Source organism: Typopeltis vanoorti, chromosome 1, assembly GCF_054136105.1.
Source record: "Typopeltis vanoorti isolate ZY-2024b chromosome 1, IOZ_Tvanoo_1.0, whole genome shotgun sequence".
Taxonomy (NCBI): Eukaryota; Metazoa; Arthropoda; class Arachnida; order Uropygi; family Thelyphonidae; genus Typopeltis; species Typopeltis vanoorti.
The window spans coordinates 135241933-135260209 of NC_143549.1; the positions used below are offsets into that span (position 1 = coordinate 135241933).

The following is an 18277-nucleotide window of genomic DNA, read 5'->3' on the forward strand; positions in this document are numbered from 1 at the left end:
AACAATAACCGTTATATTCACTTAATCATGGTTTAACATAAAGATGTGCAAAGGTTTACATGAAGAAAACATATGAAAAGTCTTATTGACTAAGTCATTGTTGATAGTGATATCATCATGCTGGTTCAGGATACAAGAATGTACAGAGGATTTGAAACTGGAAGTGGCCATTACTTAGTACTAAGCAGGATAAAAATGGATATCACAATGAAAAGAATAGTATGTAAAAATTTTAAAATGAATTCAAGTTGAGCAGTTTTTACAGGTAAATTGTAGACTCGATTATACAAACATTATTGAAGAAAACATGAACCAAACCTTGGAGTCTCAGTGCCAAACTATGAAGAAGAGAATGATTCATTCAGCTAGAGAGATATGTGGTGAAGTTGTCTGCAAGGACAGAAAAATAAGAACACCATGGAGGATATAAGAAGTTAAAGAGGTGGTCCCAAAAGTTTCTAGCAAATAAGTCAGCAGACATTCTTAAACAAAAACAAAAGTCGTGGAAGACTTGGGTAAGAATATGGAAAATAAATATCAGAAAGGTGGCAAAATGTTCTGGAGACTATTGAAGAAGCTTAGAAATGGAGTGTAAAAGGAATCAGAGATGATAAAGGTGACATGAAAATTGAAGATAATGATGTCCTAGAGATCTGGAGTAATCTTTGTTAAATGAACCAAGCAGTGACAGAACCATACTAGAAAATTTTCAAGAGGAATGCATAGAGGAGTACATATCAATACTTTTACTAACTATTATAATAACGGAATTAACTCACGTAAATTATTCTTTATTCGCAGAATTTTCACCTGAGTATCACATTCATCATCATCATCAGTACAGGTACAAGGCTAATTAAACAATAACCGTTATATTCACAAAGCGCCACCTAAGTAGCTAAGGTTAAATTTCCTAAATTTATTTAATTATTATTATTATTTATTTTTATTTATTATTATTTCTTAATTTTTATTTTTTTATAATTAAATATATGTGTGTGTATACAATTATATGTTAGGAAAGATTTACTGCTTTATAAAGTACTATCTTCCACAAGGGGGAAAGACATAGACCATCGGATCTGTTTAGGTTAGGGGAGTGAAGTAATGTTTCACACGTTTCTTTGTATAGCCATTCCATTAGAAACCAACTTTTGTGAATGACTTTTGTCACACTGACTTTTGAATTAACAGCAAAATGGAACAATGGCAACCAACCTTTCCTGGGAGCCTCAGATAACACCATCTGAGACTGGAGGAGTTGGCTTCATCATAAATGAAAAGCTAACTAAAAATATTATTTCTTGTACAATCCATTCTGAATGACTAGGAACACTAATATTAAAAATTGGAGAATCCATAACAATAAAAATAATAGTAGCCTACGCATCCACCTCAACAGCTGACAAAGAAGAAATAGAAAATTTCTATGAACACCTACAAGAAACATTACTGAAAAAAACAACATACACAATAGTGTGTGGAGATTTCAATGCAAAGATTGGTACAGGATTTATTGAAGAAAAATAGATTGGACCGTGGGGAAAAGGGGAAAGAAATGAACGAAGTGAACTCCTGGCAGAATTTGTAGAAGCAGAAAGGCTGTACATTATGAATAGTTCCTTTAAAAAGAGAACTGGAAAAAGATGGACTTGGCAATCTCCAAATGAAGAGACAAGAAATGAAATTGATTTCATCCTAACAGATTGCAAAAGAATAATAAAAAATGTCGAAGTCATTGGGAAAACTTACTGCGACATTCATTCAGACCACCGTACAATAAGAGCCACTCTCAAAATACATAAAAAAAATGAAGAACGCATACGAGCACAGTCCAACCATAAAAAACGCTCAAAACAGATAAACCCAGAAGAATTTAGAAAAAAGGTGGAAGAAACTGACTGGAAATTAAAAAATGACATCGACGAAGATTTAACAAACTTTAACAATAAATTAATGAACTGCAAAGAAAGAACCTTCTTGCTGATAGGCATTTCCTATCAGCAAGAACAATAGAACTACTGAAGAAAAGAAGAATACTGAAAGATACAGGAAAAGATCATCTAGAATATAAAATTATTTGTAAACAACTGAGGCAGAATATCAAAGACGACTATAACATATATAGAACAACATTGGCAGAAGCAGCTAGGCTCCGCAGTAGACTAAAAAAAAGTAGAAAAAGAAATAAATCTAAAGCAACCACTACCGTCAGCCTTCTTAGACAATCAAGGAAACAGACACACAAACAGAGGTGAAATGGAAAAAATAGTAAAATCGTTTTATGAGAACCTTTACTCATCTAAACGAGTAATCACAGCTCTAGTACCAGACGAAAATTTGGAAAATATGGAATTACCATCTGTCCTACCTGAAGAAATAAAAGTGGCTATCCACCATATGAAAAATTACCGTTCACCAGGAAGTGACGGTATAAAATCTGATGAATTAACAATGGGTGGACAAATACTCTTTAAAGCTCTAGCAGAAAGGTTTACCCGATACATACAATTAAGGAAAGTACCTACTGAATGGAAAACATAAAAGACCATACTTCTGCATAAAAAAAAGGTAATAAAGAAGACATCAGTAACTACAGACCTATCTGTCTATTAGCGCACACATAAAATATTCGCCAGAATCATCCTAAACCAAATACAAACCTCCATCAATGAAAATAGCTGCAAAGAACAGGCTGGTTTCAAAAAAGGCTTTTCAACAATAGATCACATTCAAACTATTACTCAGCTAACAGAAAGATGTAGAGAATACCAGATCCCACTTTGTCTTCTTTTTATAGATTTTAAAAAGGCATTTGACACTGTTGAGCATAACACAGTATTCCAAGCTTTAATAGAACAAGGCGTAGAAAAAGCATACATCCAACTCATAAAAGTTATCTACAAAGGAAGCACAACAAATATCACCCTTTTCAATCGCCCAATTAAAATTAACTTAAGTAGAGGAGTACGTCAGGGTGATGTCTTATCACCTAATCTCTTCGCATCTACTCTGGACAGCATCATTCGAAAATTGACATGAAAGATGGAATAAACATTGACGGTGAAATATTAAATATCCTATTATTCACCGATGATGTGGCATTAATATCTCACTCACCCAAACTCCTAGAATCAATGCTGAATAACATAAGCCAAAACTGCCAAAAAATTGGATTGGAAATACACCCTGACAAAACAAGATGGGTGAAAAACAAATACTGTAAAGATTATGCAATCACTCTAGAATCTCACACCATCGAAAAAGTTGAAGAATACATCTACCTCGGCCAGTCCATAAAAATGAATAATGATATGTCAAATGAAAATAGCAAGGAGAAAAAGAGCTGCTTGGATAGCCTTCAACAAAATAAAATCAACAATTACCAACCAAAACATAGGTATAGACATAAGAGCCCATCTTTTCAATAGTCACATCTTACCAGCATTAACTTATGGCAGTGAAACATGGAACACAACTTTAAAAGAAGAACAAAGCTTAATAACAACTCAACGTGCAATAGAAAGAAGAATATGCAATAAAAACAAAATAGACCATAAGACACACAGAAATCAGGAAGAAGTCTAGACTCACAGATATAATAAAAACAATCTACAACAGCAAAAGAAGATGGGAAGGACATCTTTTGCTGTTGTAGAAGAGAATGAGAGACAACAGATGGACAGCCAGAGTTACAAACTGGTATCCGAGAGATACCAAAAGAAAACCTGGAAGACCAGCACATCACTTTTCCAATGATGGGAAGACCCAATGATTAAGAAAGTTGGAAGAAAACGGAGAAGAAAAGCCCAAGACAGGAATAACTGAACTCTTTACGACCTGCAGTCATGGAGAAAACCTGACTGAAACCACAGGTCCATCAAGGTAATACATAACAGTCTGCTGACTCTTATATTCGGTACTTATTAAACACTCTGACATTAAACATTACTGAATAAGGAACAAGAACACATTACTTGCATTATCCAAGGGCTATTATACATTCTCCTAGGTACTTACGACAAGCTGATGTTCATAGAATTCATTCTTGTAAGATAGTCCTTATTCGTTCCATTGTCTGAGTCATAATATTTTTCTTCTTGTTGTTTACCTGTTTTGTTCTTCCTGCCAATTTCTTTGTCTTGCCACAGATTTCCTTTTATCCTCAGAGTTCCCTTCCTAGGCAACATGTACGACCTAGACTTAAGGAATTGCCTTTTCCAATGATGAATTTTTAATCCTTCCTGCCGAGCTCCCAGTGATGACAAGTGCAAATCTCCATGACTGGCAGCAGACTTCTACATGGCGATGATCCCAGGGGAAAAAATATCTTCCTTCCCAAAGCGAGAACTTTTATATCTCAGTTCTTGCACCTAGTGCACATACATGTCTCTCGAAATTCCAATTTTGGAGTCACGTTAACCAAGAGATATGCTGACGTCACAACTCACGTGATACTAATTTGAATAATTTTTGAATAATAATTTATGTGAGGTTTTACACATGTGTAAAAAGTAGCCCAGTCGTGAAGTAACTTCACGACTGGGCTACAAACTTTGTTTGCTTACACTTGGATAAAGGATGAAACCAAGAATATAATTTCTTGGCATCTTTAATTTATATTATTTGAGTTTGCAACTGACTTCAGGAAGCTACTCTGATGATTCTCTTTTAAAACTCTCTTATATAATTTTTTCTTTTCAATACTGACATTTTTATATCCCACTCTAAAGTCAACATAACAATGAAAATAAGTAACAATTTCTGAATGAAGTCATATGAATTAATTGTTAAATATGAATATGAATCAATTGTATATGATAACTAATATTTAAGGAATTGACAGCGTATACTAGAAATATAGATTAAATAACTTTAATATATACTTTCCGATATTTCGGCGAATGCCACGTTGCCATCTTCTTGGGAACTTACTACAAAGACCCGTGTGCACACAAGTACTAATAACAGCAAATGAGACTGAAGCTAGGAAGCTAGCATTTTCCTAAAGTCCTGATGGTGCCCCCTGGCAGGCTATATTGGTAGTTCTTGGCCTTTGGGCTGAAGTTCTTCTGATACAAGTTTCCCAAATTTGGGGCAGTCTCATGCATCCAAATTTGTTGAGTTTTGGCATGTTCCTAAGAGCCGAGGCTGATTCCATGAATAGTCTTTCATACTTGAACTTGCTGCGGTGTATTACTGTGGCTTTCTTCCATCTTATTCTGTGGCGAGTATCCAGAGCGTGGTCTGCAAGCCCAGAGTGGCTGTACTGGTGAAATCAGATGTAATCCTTGTGTTCTGAGATTCTGATATTTGCTGTCCTGCCTGTTTGGCCAAAGTAGGACAGTTTACAGCTGCAAGGGACCTGGTATACACCAGGTAGGTCTAGGGGAAGTGGTTGGTCTTTGGTGGAGCAGATAAGGGATGCCAGTTTTCTATGTAGTCTGTAACAAGTGGTCAAGTCATGTTTTTTTAAGATTTTATTGATTTTTTCCGAGGTGCCTCGGATGTAGGGAATGGTGATGGATTTAGAGTAATCTTTTTTGTGAAGGGGAGGGGGTGGTGGGTTGTGGATAACTGGGTTAAGTATTTTTTGGATTTTTTGGAGGGGGTAGCCGTTGGCTGAGAAAGTGTCACGGATGTGATTTAGTTCAGTGGTAAGGGCTTGATCATTAGAACAGATTATTTTTGCCCTGTTGAATAATGTTTTAATAACTCCATATTGTTGTGAGGGGAGGTGGTGGGATTGTTGGTGAATGTATCTGCCTGTATGGGTGGGTTTTCTATAAACTGAGAAAACCAAGGTTCCATCAGGTTGGCGGGTGACTAGTGTGTGTCTAGGAAGGGAAGGTTATTGTTTTCCTCTTTTTCCAGGGTGAATTTGATTCTAGGGTGTTGGTTGTTCAAGTGTGTTAGGAAGGAGAGGAGTGAATCTGGGCCATGTGGCCAAATAGCGAAAACATCATCAACGTAGCGAAGCCATATGGTAGGTTTTTGTGGGGCTGAGTTTAAGGCTTTTTCTTCAAACGTCTCCATGAAGAAGTTGGCCAAGGGTGGGGAAAGTGGTGAACCCATGGCTGTCCTCTCTATCTGTTTGTAGAATTTTTCCAGCCAAACGAAATAGCCTGAGTTCATTGTAAACTGAAATAGGGCTGAGATATCGGGAGGAAATTTAGCTTGGATTAGCTCTAAGGTTTCTTTGAGGGGGACATTCGTGAATAGGGAGGAGACATCAAAACTGACCATTATGTCATTATGTTGGAGTGTAAGGTTTTCTATACTGGCTTTGAAGTGGGCTGAGTTTTTTATGTGTGATGGTGTATTGCCAGTATAGTGTGAGAGCGCTTTGGCTAAATGCTTGGCTAGTTTGTAAGTGGGGGAATCAATGCCATCCACTATGGGACGTAATGGCACATTTTCTTTGTGTATTTTTGGGAGCCCATATATGCGGGGGGTCTAGAGTTATAGGGTTTTAGTCTGTTGGTAATCTCCACAGGCCAAGAAGTGACCTTCTTAAGGAGCCTATGGAGTTTTCTAATTTGTGAGTTGGTGGGATTGTAATCAATGGGGAGGTAAGTGGAACGATCTAATAATAAAGCCTTGAGCTTACCTGTGTAGTCTTTAAGATTGAGTACCACAGTGGCGTTCCCCTTATCCGCTTTAGTGATCACTATTTTTTTGTTTCTCTTCAATTCTTGTAGTGCCTTGTATTCACTAACGGATATGTTGGATTTTGGAGGTTTTGCTTTATTGAGAATACAGGCTACATCCAATCTAATATCGTTGGCGAATCCCGTGTTCAATTTGGATCATTAATTCCTCGGCCGGTAATTTCTTAGGAGCAATGGCGAAGTTGTGACCACGTGACAGAGCATGGAGTGCTTCTGGCTTTAAGGTAGCTGACGAAAGGTTAACAACAGTGTTGGTTTGTAGTTTAGGTTTGGACGCCGAGTTCTTTATTAATTTATCAAACTTGTTGATATGTCGGCTCCGTACTCGTTCAAATTCTTTTATAGCTGCCGTACACGAGACGTCATGTAGGACCGACCAAAGCTCGTGATTCAGCATAAGTGAAAGCTCATTTTCTAGCGTTGAAATAGCTCTGTTTATGTCGGCTAGGGATTAATTTAGGGATAAAGTTATTTAATCTATATTTCTAGTATACGCAGTCAATTCCTTAAATATTAGTTATCATGTTTAACCAGCGTATAAGCCTCTCAACAAGAAGAATCAATTGTATAAATAAAAAATTATACAATATAACTAAATTTTAAAAACATAAACTGTCAATGACTGTTAAAAAAAAAAAATTACCTGTATTTTGCTTGGTTCATAACATCCAGAACGGTCCCACTGTGGTCTGTTTTCAGAAGAACCAAACATTACAACCAGATGATCATAGAAACTAAAAACAGTAAAAAAAAAAATAATCAATAAAAATAAATAAATAACTAAATAAACAGCAATTCTTTTCTGCAGTACATGGAAGTACATCAACATCTTCACTATTTCTTTTAAGGTTACACGGTGATCAGCATTCATATTTATGAATTTAGGGACACAAAACACACGTGTTGAAAACACGTTTTCAACACGTGTGTGTTTTGTGTAAATTCATAAATATGAATATCTTCACTAGGTATCAGAAACATGCCCAATATGCTAAAAAAAGAAAACACCCATTTTGCAGATTCAGTAAAAAGTAAAAGAGGAGTTAAAAAAAAAAAAAAAAAAAAAAAAAAAAGATTTGGTTTCAAATATTCATCATGTTCATCAAATTTCTGACATGCACTCTCAGGAGGAATAGGGATGTACAGGATATTATGAGAGCTAAACACCAAAAAAGGTTATACCATTAAAGCTCCCTACTGACAATTATCCTCCAAATTAAACTGCTCTCTGTCAAGACTCCAATATTATCAGATCTTATATTTCAGTCTTCTAAGGAGCTACTTACTGTATTAATTTACCTAGATCTTAGTCTTCCTCCAGGTCTTTTTCCTTCCAGAAAATGGAAGGAAGGAATACATTCCTGACTGCTGACGTCAAGTTCTTTCCTAATATCTTAATCTACAATATGATATTGCCACTGAAGCCACTTGTTCACTCTCCTAATCTTTCTCAAAACTCTTATACCTATTTTTTTTTTCAGGTTTCCAGTCTTTGATCAAGTGTTTTATTTCTAAAACTTGTCTTTCTGTTGTATATTTCCATATTTAATTTGCCATCTTCACTAAAAATTGTGCCTAAATAGCTGAAATGTTTTACTTACACTATAGGTTTTCTATTCAGGATACAGATGTTTTCACAGTGTTCCTGCCTATTTTCAAAGTTTTTGTCTTTTTATTCCTGATTTTCACAACAAATTTATTAGAGCTATTATTCAATATAGTTAGGAAATCCTTAGAGACTTCTATTGGCTTGTTTAGGAGAACATAATCAACTGCATAAAGTAAAGAGCTAAGATGAATATCTCTAGTTCTGAAATCAGGATTAATTCATCATTAGAAGAAACACACGTATAAACCACAGTGAAAATTATTTAATTGTAAATATTTCATCCTAAGTATCTTAGGACATCATCAGTACAGTATTTAAACAAAATTAGGAATAACATACAGTTAGGGCGCATGATTACAATAGAATCTCATGAAAACATGCATAACGTGCTAAAGTAGTACAAAAAAAAAGTTAATTATTTAACACAATTTTGTATGATAATTTCCCATACTTTAGGAATAGTAAGAACGTCATTGTGGTTTAGGTTTGGTCTGTGTAGTAGGGCTTCAGAACTTTCTTTGTATAAACGTTCATGTTTAAATAAAGATCTATGTAAAAGTTTAGCCTTTTCCCAATGGATGTTTTCATGAGATTCTATTGTAATCATGCACCCTAACTGTATGTTATTCCTAATTTTGTTTAAATATTGTACTGATGATGTCCTAAGATACTTAGGATGAAATATTTACAATTAAATAATTTTCACTGTGGTTTATACGTGTGTTTCTTCTAATTATGAACGCACCACAGGTTTCGTTATTTAAAAAAAAAAAAAAAAAAAAGGATTAATTCATATAAATGATGAATAACTCGGGGGGGGGGGGGGGACTAACTCAGTGAGACAAGGGCATGCACATCTGATTTAACACCAAACTATTAACATAATATCTATCGTAGTTCTCCTTGAAAGCATTAACAGACAAAGGTTGGTCGATTGGCGGTGCCTCTGCTACTAATAGCTCACGCAAAAATTAAGCAAGTTTGAGCACAGTTAGTAGTTGGAAGGAGATCAATTGTTCGATGCTGTTGGCACACTCTCTCTCGATGAGTCTTTGGACTCCCTGGAGGTGTCACATAATAATAATAAAAGCACTTGAGCAACCTATTCCATATATTCACCACTCCCCTTGCATGGATGACAACTCAAATATGGACAACATATTGGCTTGATATATCCTATTTATGCAATATTATTATGCAATGAGCCTTTGATCCCCATGGAGTCAAAGACACATCACAGGAGGTCTCTTTCTCTCTCACACACACTCACACTCACACACACACACACACACACAGCTCATTATACCATGTCTTAAACACATTCAAATTCTCTTCAGACATCACACTTTTAGGCAATGCATTCCAATCATTCATATCTCTCCATGCAAAAAATCTTCTTACTCCCTTGCTCACACTCTCCTTATATAGCTTCCCAGGAATGATGATCCCTTGTTCTCCTCCCACTATTTTATGAAAAATCCCTTTAACGTTAATCCTATAATAATCCCTTACCAACTTGTACATCTCTATTCCTCCTATCTCACCAAAGTGCATCTTTTCAACCTTTCTTCATATCCAACATTCCAGATGCCAGAAACTACTTTAATCAATTGCCTCTGTACTCTTTCCAATATCTCTTCATCCTTTTGAAAACCGGTGACCAGAGTGAACACAGTGAACCATGTGGTCTAATCAAGGCCTTATATAACGGAATCAGCATCTCCTTACTTTTACAAGTCAGTGTCTCTGCATCATTAATTTGTTGTGTTGTCTTCACAATTTTGGCAATGTGTCCTCTAAATTTTAGATCCTCATTCACCATAGCCCCAAGATCTCTTTGGATGATGGTGCACTACAATATTGTAATGTTTTGAATACTTTTCTCTTGGCAGCTTGTCATAGGTTTTTTCCTAGATCTACAAAACTTAAATTCAGATCATTGTTATATTTTCATGATTTCTCAACTATGTGTCTTAAAGTGAAAATCTGATTCAGACAACCTCCATTTGGCCTGAACCCAGTTTGTTCCTCTCCAAGCTTCCTTTTCACAATTCTTCTTAGCCCTTTTTCAAGTATACTTAAATAAATCTTACCAGGAACACTCAGCAGGGAAATCCTTCTGTAATTCTCACCTTTGGTTTCATTTCCCTTTCTTTGCAGATGGGAATTATGACAGTTCTATTTCAATCTGAATTTTGATCCTCTAACCAGTTTTCTGGAAACTGGTTAGAGCTACTGTAAAACTTTTATGCCTTCATATTTGAGCACTTCTGGTCAAATATGAAGGCATGGAATTTTCTACCACTGCTGCTGTTATTATTATTATTATTGCATGGGTACCACCATGGAGTACCAAGACTCATCACAGGAGATCCAAACTATCAACATCATATCTATCATTAACAGACATAGAACTCACAACTGACTCAGGCAACCCATTCCATATATTCACCACTCCCATTGCTAACCCTACTCTTGCCCAACTTCCAGGAATGGCCTCTTGTCCTGTCCCTCTCTAGCCAAGTGCTAAAATAAAAAAAAAATAAAAAAAAATCAGCCAACGCCTTTTATTCCCGTATATAGGGAGTAGGCGAGGCCGTTTAGCCCTATCTAACTTTTGGAGACTGAGTGGGCAGTTCAATTTCCACCGATACCCAATCATTTAATTTAATGTCTAAAATAATGTGGGTTCTATGGTCGATTTTCTTGTGTTTACAGGACGAAAAACCCGAGTTTCTGGGAGAAAAAACCCGCTTGCCCGTGCCAGAGATCGACTAACTCGGGAACCAGTCGTAAAAAGGCTTAGAAAAATTTCTTCTAGTCACCGACTAGATTCAAAACCAAAAAGTCTTCTTTCGTGCAGTCAAGCACCGTGGTATGCAAACGCCACATCCACTGAGCTACACAGGCTCTAGTGTTGAAATATTTCCTTTATATTAATCCTATAAAATCCTTTAAGTAACTTAAATGTTTCTATCACATCCCCCCCTCTCCCCCTTTCTTTTCTTTTATTTTTTTTTGCCTATCAACCAACAAACTCTCAATCTGTCCTCATAAGGAGCATTCCACAGACCACTCACCATCTTGATCAGTCACCTCTAGATCTTCACTACTTCCTTATCTCCAAGAATCCCAGGTGACCAGAACTAAACACAGTAATTCAGATGTGGTCATATCAGGGTTTTATAAAGAGGAATGATAATATCCTTATCTCTGTTTGATAGTGTGTTCTTCATTAATCAAGTAATCCTGTGAGCTGGCCTGGTTACTTTAGCAATATGCCCTCTAAACTCAACTCTATCCACTACTACACTAAATTCCCGACTTCATAAATTTCCTGGAATACCATTAACTGTTACATAACCAAAACAATAACTGTTACTAGAGAATCCACATTTAAATTAGAAATCAAAGGAAATAATTGAACACGGTAGTAAGATAACATATTCAGGAATAGAATTAAATAACTATGGCATTATACAGAATGAAATACTGATGAGCAACAAAAATGTAGCAGAATATCTGGATATTATATCTGCAAGAATAAGAACAATAAGTAAAGAAAAAAAAAAAAAGAATATAGAAAGCGTTATCAGATCTACTAATATGTAACAGAAACACATGCAAAAAATACAAAAATTAGACAAATTAATGAAACCACTGAGATGAAAATGTTAAGAAAATTAAGGTGTAAAAATATTAAACAAAATTAGGAATTCCCAAATCAAAAAAAATTTTAAAATACAACCAATAAACAATTAAATTAAATAAATAAATATATATATATATATATAAACAAGATACCAAAGGTAAAGAGGAGCACAGGCAAGACTTAGGGAATAGCAGGCTGATTTTGAAAACAGTGGCTACAAGCAACCAGGCAAAATAGTGGGAGGGGGAAAAATAATAATGATATTAACTATCTACAGTTAGGTTGAGGATGAGGTTGATCCAGCAGTAGACCTTTGACAGTTCATCTAGTTTCATGAAGAAAACAGCCAATACAGCAAACTGAGTACTGCACTAGCCTGCATGACATGGTTTATGCTGTACTATCATAGGGTACACAATGTGACAATTAAATTCCTGGAATACAACTGTAAAAAAATTTATTCACTTACCTGTAGTACTCAACACCAAAACAAATTTCTGCTATCATCTTTGAAGTAATTTACCCTTATGTAGCAAGGCATTTAGACAATGCTTATAGATAATATATTTAGACAATAGAGCAATATGATTTATAATAAGAAATATGATACAGCCACTTATATACCTATTAACAAAATATCCACCTATTTCCCCTCTTCTAAAGATAAACGCTCAACTATGCCTGGTGTGTGTGTGTGTATGTATCAATTTCCTTGTAACTGCAATCTGTCCTACTTTGGACAAACAGGATGCTCTATAGAAAAAAGAATTCAAGAACATCAATCATACATTCAGCACAACAAATCCGATAAGTCTGATTGGCTCAGCACGGGATAGAGACAAGCCACAACATCCTCTGGTCCAAGACTCACTTTCTACACAGATGTTGCTATAAATTTGAATGCCTATTCAAAGAGAGTACTGAGGACTTACTTCATTGCCCTAACTTGAATAGAATTGACTGTATATCCTTATCAAAAATATGGGAAAGTTTAATCAGGATAACACATTAATTTTTTTATTTTTTAAATTGAAACTTTTAATTCCTACATTAGTCTAATGTTATTTATAAATTAAGATTATTATATGAAATTGTGAATTAATACCTATAATTTAATCATCACTCTGATGAAATTTTTCCTCTCTTTAATTCTTAGCAATGTAACATCACGCGGCTCGTGATGTTACATTGAGTGATCAATTGTTTGTATTCCACCTTGCTAAAAAACTGTTCCTATGTAGCCACTGAAGATAGTCTGTTATTTTCAGACTGAAATATTTGGCAAATATTAAAATATTCTTATGTTTATGTGTCTATAATTCTTAATGGGAAAGTCTGATTGTCATCAGTCATCAGTATTTTTTCCCTCTTCTTAAAGTATTATTATTTATGTCATCATGCAGCTCGTATGTTTTAAATAATCCATTATTAACAGTCTAACATTCTGCCTTGTATCTGTTAACCTAACAGTCACTGATGACATCCTATAATATTATTATTATTATTGTTGAAAGTTTATTTTTCACTTGGTTAGACTATTTCCCATTAGACTTTTCCCATTAAGGGAAGGGCCACTACCCAGAAAACTAGTCTGGGTAGTGGCCCTTCCCTTAATGCATAACATTAGACATATCCGCAAGGAGATGTGTTTTGCATTATGGGAGATACTGAGATAGGAATGATGTTAGCTTGCTCCACCTTTGCAACGAGTTGCACCACCTCACCCCAGTCATGAAGATACTTTCGGGCGCAAACTTTGTTTGCTCACACTTGGATAAAGGATTAAACTAAATTTATTATTATATTATTATTATCAACACCCGACCTCCATGGAGTCAGAGACTCATCGCGGTAGGTACTCACTATTGCATACAATGCTCATCGACCGTCTTAAACTGATTCAATGTGTCCACATCCACAGCACACTCACCAACCACCCTCCATGCAAAGAACCTGCTTCTCACTCCTTTGCTCACACCCTCCTTATACAGTTTCCAGCAATGGCCTCTTGTTCTACTTCCCTCTCCAATTCTATGAAAAATCTCTTTCATGTCTACCTGATAACAACCCCTGACCAATTTATAAGTCTCAATCATATCCTCCCTCTTCCTCCTATTCACGAGGCTCTGCAACTTACATTCCCTCAATCTGTCCTCGTACTCCACATTCCAAAGACCACTGACTACCTTTGTGAATCTTCTCTGTACTACCCTTTCCAACATATCCTCGTCACCATGAAAACCTGGCGACCAAATCTGTGCGCAATAAGTCATATGAGGACTGATCAAGGCCTTATACAATGGAATCATAACCTCTCTATTTCTGTATGTCAGTGTTCTCCGCATCATTGCCATTATTCGATGTGATGTCTTCACAACTTGTGCAATGTGGCCCCTGAATTTCAGGTCCTTGTCCACCATCATACCTAGATCTCTCATCTCCTCTAATTCTGTTCAAGTTTGCCCACCAAGTGTATACTTGGTATCCCATCGTTGCTTACCAAATCCCAAACCTTACACTTGGCAACACTGAACTGACAGTTCCACTTAGCTGCCCATTCATGCAATCTATTCAAGTCCTCTTGTAAAGCATTAACATCAGCCTGACTGTGCATTGCTCTCCCCAGTTTTGCATCATCTGCAAACAGCTGGATGTCACTAGTAAAACGCAACCCAATATCATTAACATACAAATTGAACAACAATGGCTCCAAAACTGACCCCCTGTGGCACACCACTGGTGACCTTTCTCTTTCGAATACTGCAACCCCATATACAACTTTCTGATACCTATCTGACAGTCAGTCACTGATCCAACACAGAAGTCTGTTATCCAATCCCATCTCTTTCAATTTAATTATGCCATGTGGTAGTCTATCAAAAGCCTTTGCAAAATCCAAGTACACCACTGTATATGCATCTCCTCTGTCCAAGGTATTTGTCACCTTATCATAGTACATAAGTAAGTTAGTGAAACATGATCTCCCCTTAACAAACCCAGTACAGCAGTATTCTCTGATAACCACAGAGAATACTGCTGTTATCAACCCATTTCTGTATCCTACTTCTCACCAATATCTCCAAGACCTTCACCACAACTCCAGATATACAGACCGGTCTATAATTTTAAGCTACAGCCTTATCACTGCCTTTATGCAGTGGAACAATTTTATCCTCCTTCCACTTCCTTGGAACCTGTGCTGTTGCAAAACTCTTGTTAAACAGGCATGCCAATGCTACTGCCAGTTCCCTAGAACATTCTCTTAAGATGCATGGTGATATTTCATCAAATCCTATTGCCTTATTAACATCAAGGTTATTTATTTCCTCAAATACCTCCTGCTCACACACAATTAAGCTATCCTCTCCTATGTCCTCTACACTTCAGTTCCTCATGATTCCACCCTGATCAGGACGAAACACACTTATAAATTGATCACTGAATACCTCAACAATGTCTTCTGCAGCAGTTACCATTCTACCACTTTCATCCTTTAACTTCATCTTTCCATTATTATTCTTCCTTCTACTTGCCACATATCTAACAAACTCTCTAGGGTGTTTCTTAACCTGATTTGCCAATTTCTGCTCATACTCTGCTTTTGTTTTCCTTACTAACTGAGTCACTCTCCTGGCTTGTTCTTTATATTCTTCATGTGACTGATTACCATTATTCATCTTGTACTTCCTCCAAAGGACTTTCTTTTTTCCAGATTTCATGCTTAAGCTCTACATTCATTCATTTTACACCAACCTTATTCAGCCTTTTGGCCTTTGGGATACATTCATACATTGATGCTGTTATGTATTTCTTTGTAAGTTCCTATGCAGCATTTATTTCCTTACTGCTCAACTCCTCATTCCATGTTATAGCTTGAAGTTGTATCCTAAGCTTGTCATAATCACCAGCCTTATAATTCCACATATATCCTTTCTTCGCAAAAGCCTGCATATGACTAGCCACAACACAGGTGATTACTTCATGATCACTTTCACCAACTGGAGGAAAATGTGAAATCCCTCTAACAATTACATCCTCTGATGAAATGATGAGATCTAGAACTCTTGATCCTCACATGCCTTTCTTTACATGCTGCCTGAGATAGTCATCTCTCAAGAACTCGAGAAATTCACTTTCCTTATTTCCAAATGCTATCTCTTCATTCCGATCTATACCACCATAATTAAAATCACCCATAATAATTACCCTTCCTTTGTTCACTAATCCAAGTTGTTTATACATTTCTTCATCACCACCTTCCACATTCCCAGGCCTACAGCAACATCCAACTAAATATGTCTTCCTCTCAACCTCCACATTACACCACACTGCCTCATAACCATTGTCACTATTTCCATCTTTCATGTCTACCTTATGTGGACTTAATTCCCCTGCTATCATCAGCAGCACTCCCCCTCCCTTCGTGTCCTTTCTATCCTCACAAAAAATACTGTGCCCTTCCATTTCTATTCCTGTTACGATATCATCTTCATTCAACCATGTTTCACTTATTCCATATTCAGATTCAGAATATATTCACATATAACACATATTCAGATTGAAATATCTGAAAATAAATAATTTTAATTTAATCCTTGTGTCTACATGCAATATTGTTTCATCTGTAATTACAAGTACTGCTAAAACGAATGTAATCTCAACTTCAGAACATTCAGGATAAAGAAATACCACAGGCAATATTATAATCAGCTGTTCCAGTTATTTAAAAAAACTGTCAGTTGCACTATTGTTTATTTTAATCCTTTACTGTCTCTGTAAAGAAAATTTTTATCATCTCTATAAATTTTTTTTTTTTTTTTTTTTAATACTCTAAGTGTTTATTAATTACACAAGAGTTCAATTTCAATTGGTGCAATGACTTTTAACTATTTCTTTAGAATCCAGAAAATCACTGACTTGAAACCAAATAAAAAATATATATACATTTAATGAAACTAAAACATTGTATACATATAAATAATAAAATTACATAAATAAATACAAACTTAATTGGATCCAAGGCCTTTTAAAATAAATCTACACTTTAGAGATTTTCTTATCCAAAAATATTAAAATCATTCATTCTCTGGCTCATTCTATTATTGGATTGTTTGACATATACTTAATCATGCTTAACATACTAAACACCATGTTTTCACAACAACAAAAAATCATTGTCAGTTTCTTTGTTATGCCCTTTCCAAAAATATAAAATTTTCTTCTTCTTTTGATTCAGATCTTTTTTTTTTTTTTTTTTTTTTTTATCTCCCTTATGTAGCATATAATAGTATTCCTCCTGTCTTACTTAAGTATAAATATTCTTACCTCTTGTAGTTAAGAGGTAAGAATATTTGTCACACAATTTACTAATTCTTGTACCAGAGAAAGAAGTTTCTTCTACTACTTCATAAACAACATATATAAGTTGAGCTCTTCATTAGTTAAGCCACTTAACAGTTTCAAATTTCACCAATTGCTTTATCCATAGTAATCTGGTGTCTTAAGACAGAAGATGAAACTTTCCATTCACTTTTCCTTGAACATTCAATTACAATGTTGACTGCAATATCTTATTTTATTTATTAAATATTTGTTGACAGTCTTAATTCCTCCAGTTTAAAGACTCACAGTTGATTCTTTTTCAGAATCTTTTATTAATATTCTCCCAACTGTCATTCAAAAACTTAAAAGGTTACCATTCTCAAATTTCCATTAGCTCTCTCTTTTCTTGTTTTCTCATTCCCCAGATACTGAATGTGCTCTCTGTCAACTGTCAATCACACATCAAACTCCTTGGAGAGCATGCACACTCCATGTAAATAGCAAGCGAGAAGTTATGTAAAATGTATAATGGCTGACAAGTTGTCTTGTTAGCGCAAACAGAATGTCTAAACAAAACACAACAAATATCTGAACACTTAACAATTTTATATTACAATAAAGAAGATTAAAATTATTACAAACTATCAATCTAGTAAATATATCAATTTTCAAATGCTTTACATTTCATGCCAGCATGGTTCGCTTAGTGGTTAGCATATCTGCTTTCCAGCCAAAAGGCTGTGGGCTCAAATCTCGCCGTGGGCATGGATGTTCGTGATTGTCTGTGAAAATACTACTGGTCATAGTGGGCAGTAGATGGCATTGGTCTAGATGATGTGATTTGCTGTAGTTGGCGGAGATGGAGAGCTGTTGAGTAGCTCTCTCGATGAGTCTTTGGACTCCTTGGAGGTATCACATAATAATATTAATAATAATTTTCACAATGATAATATCAATAATGGTACATCGCAAGTGCCAATATATGTGTTATGAAACTAAAACTAATAATATATTAACATAGAG

At 35.6% G+C, this 18277-nt stretch overlaps 1 protein-coding gene across 2 annotated transcripts in view; it reads right to left on the bottom strand.

The window, feature by feature from the left end:
• The window catches only part of Dpit47 (DNA polymerase interacting tpr containing protein of 47kD), a 214895-nt gene that overhangs the window by 18013 nt on the left and 178605 nt on the right, over positions 1-18277 (bottom strand). For both annotated transcript variants that reach the window (XM_090393941.1, XM_090393935.1), the window contains exon 10: positions 7315-7405. In XM_090393941.1, coding sequence (XP_090250067.1) covers positions 7315-7405 — 91 coding nt within the window. The remainder of the gene's footprint in view (positions 1-7314; positions 7406-18277) is intronic.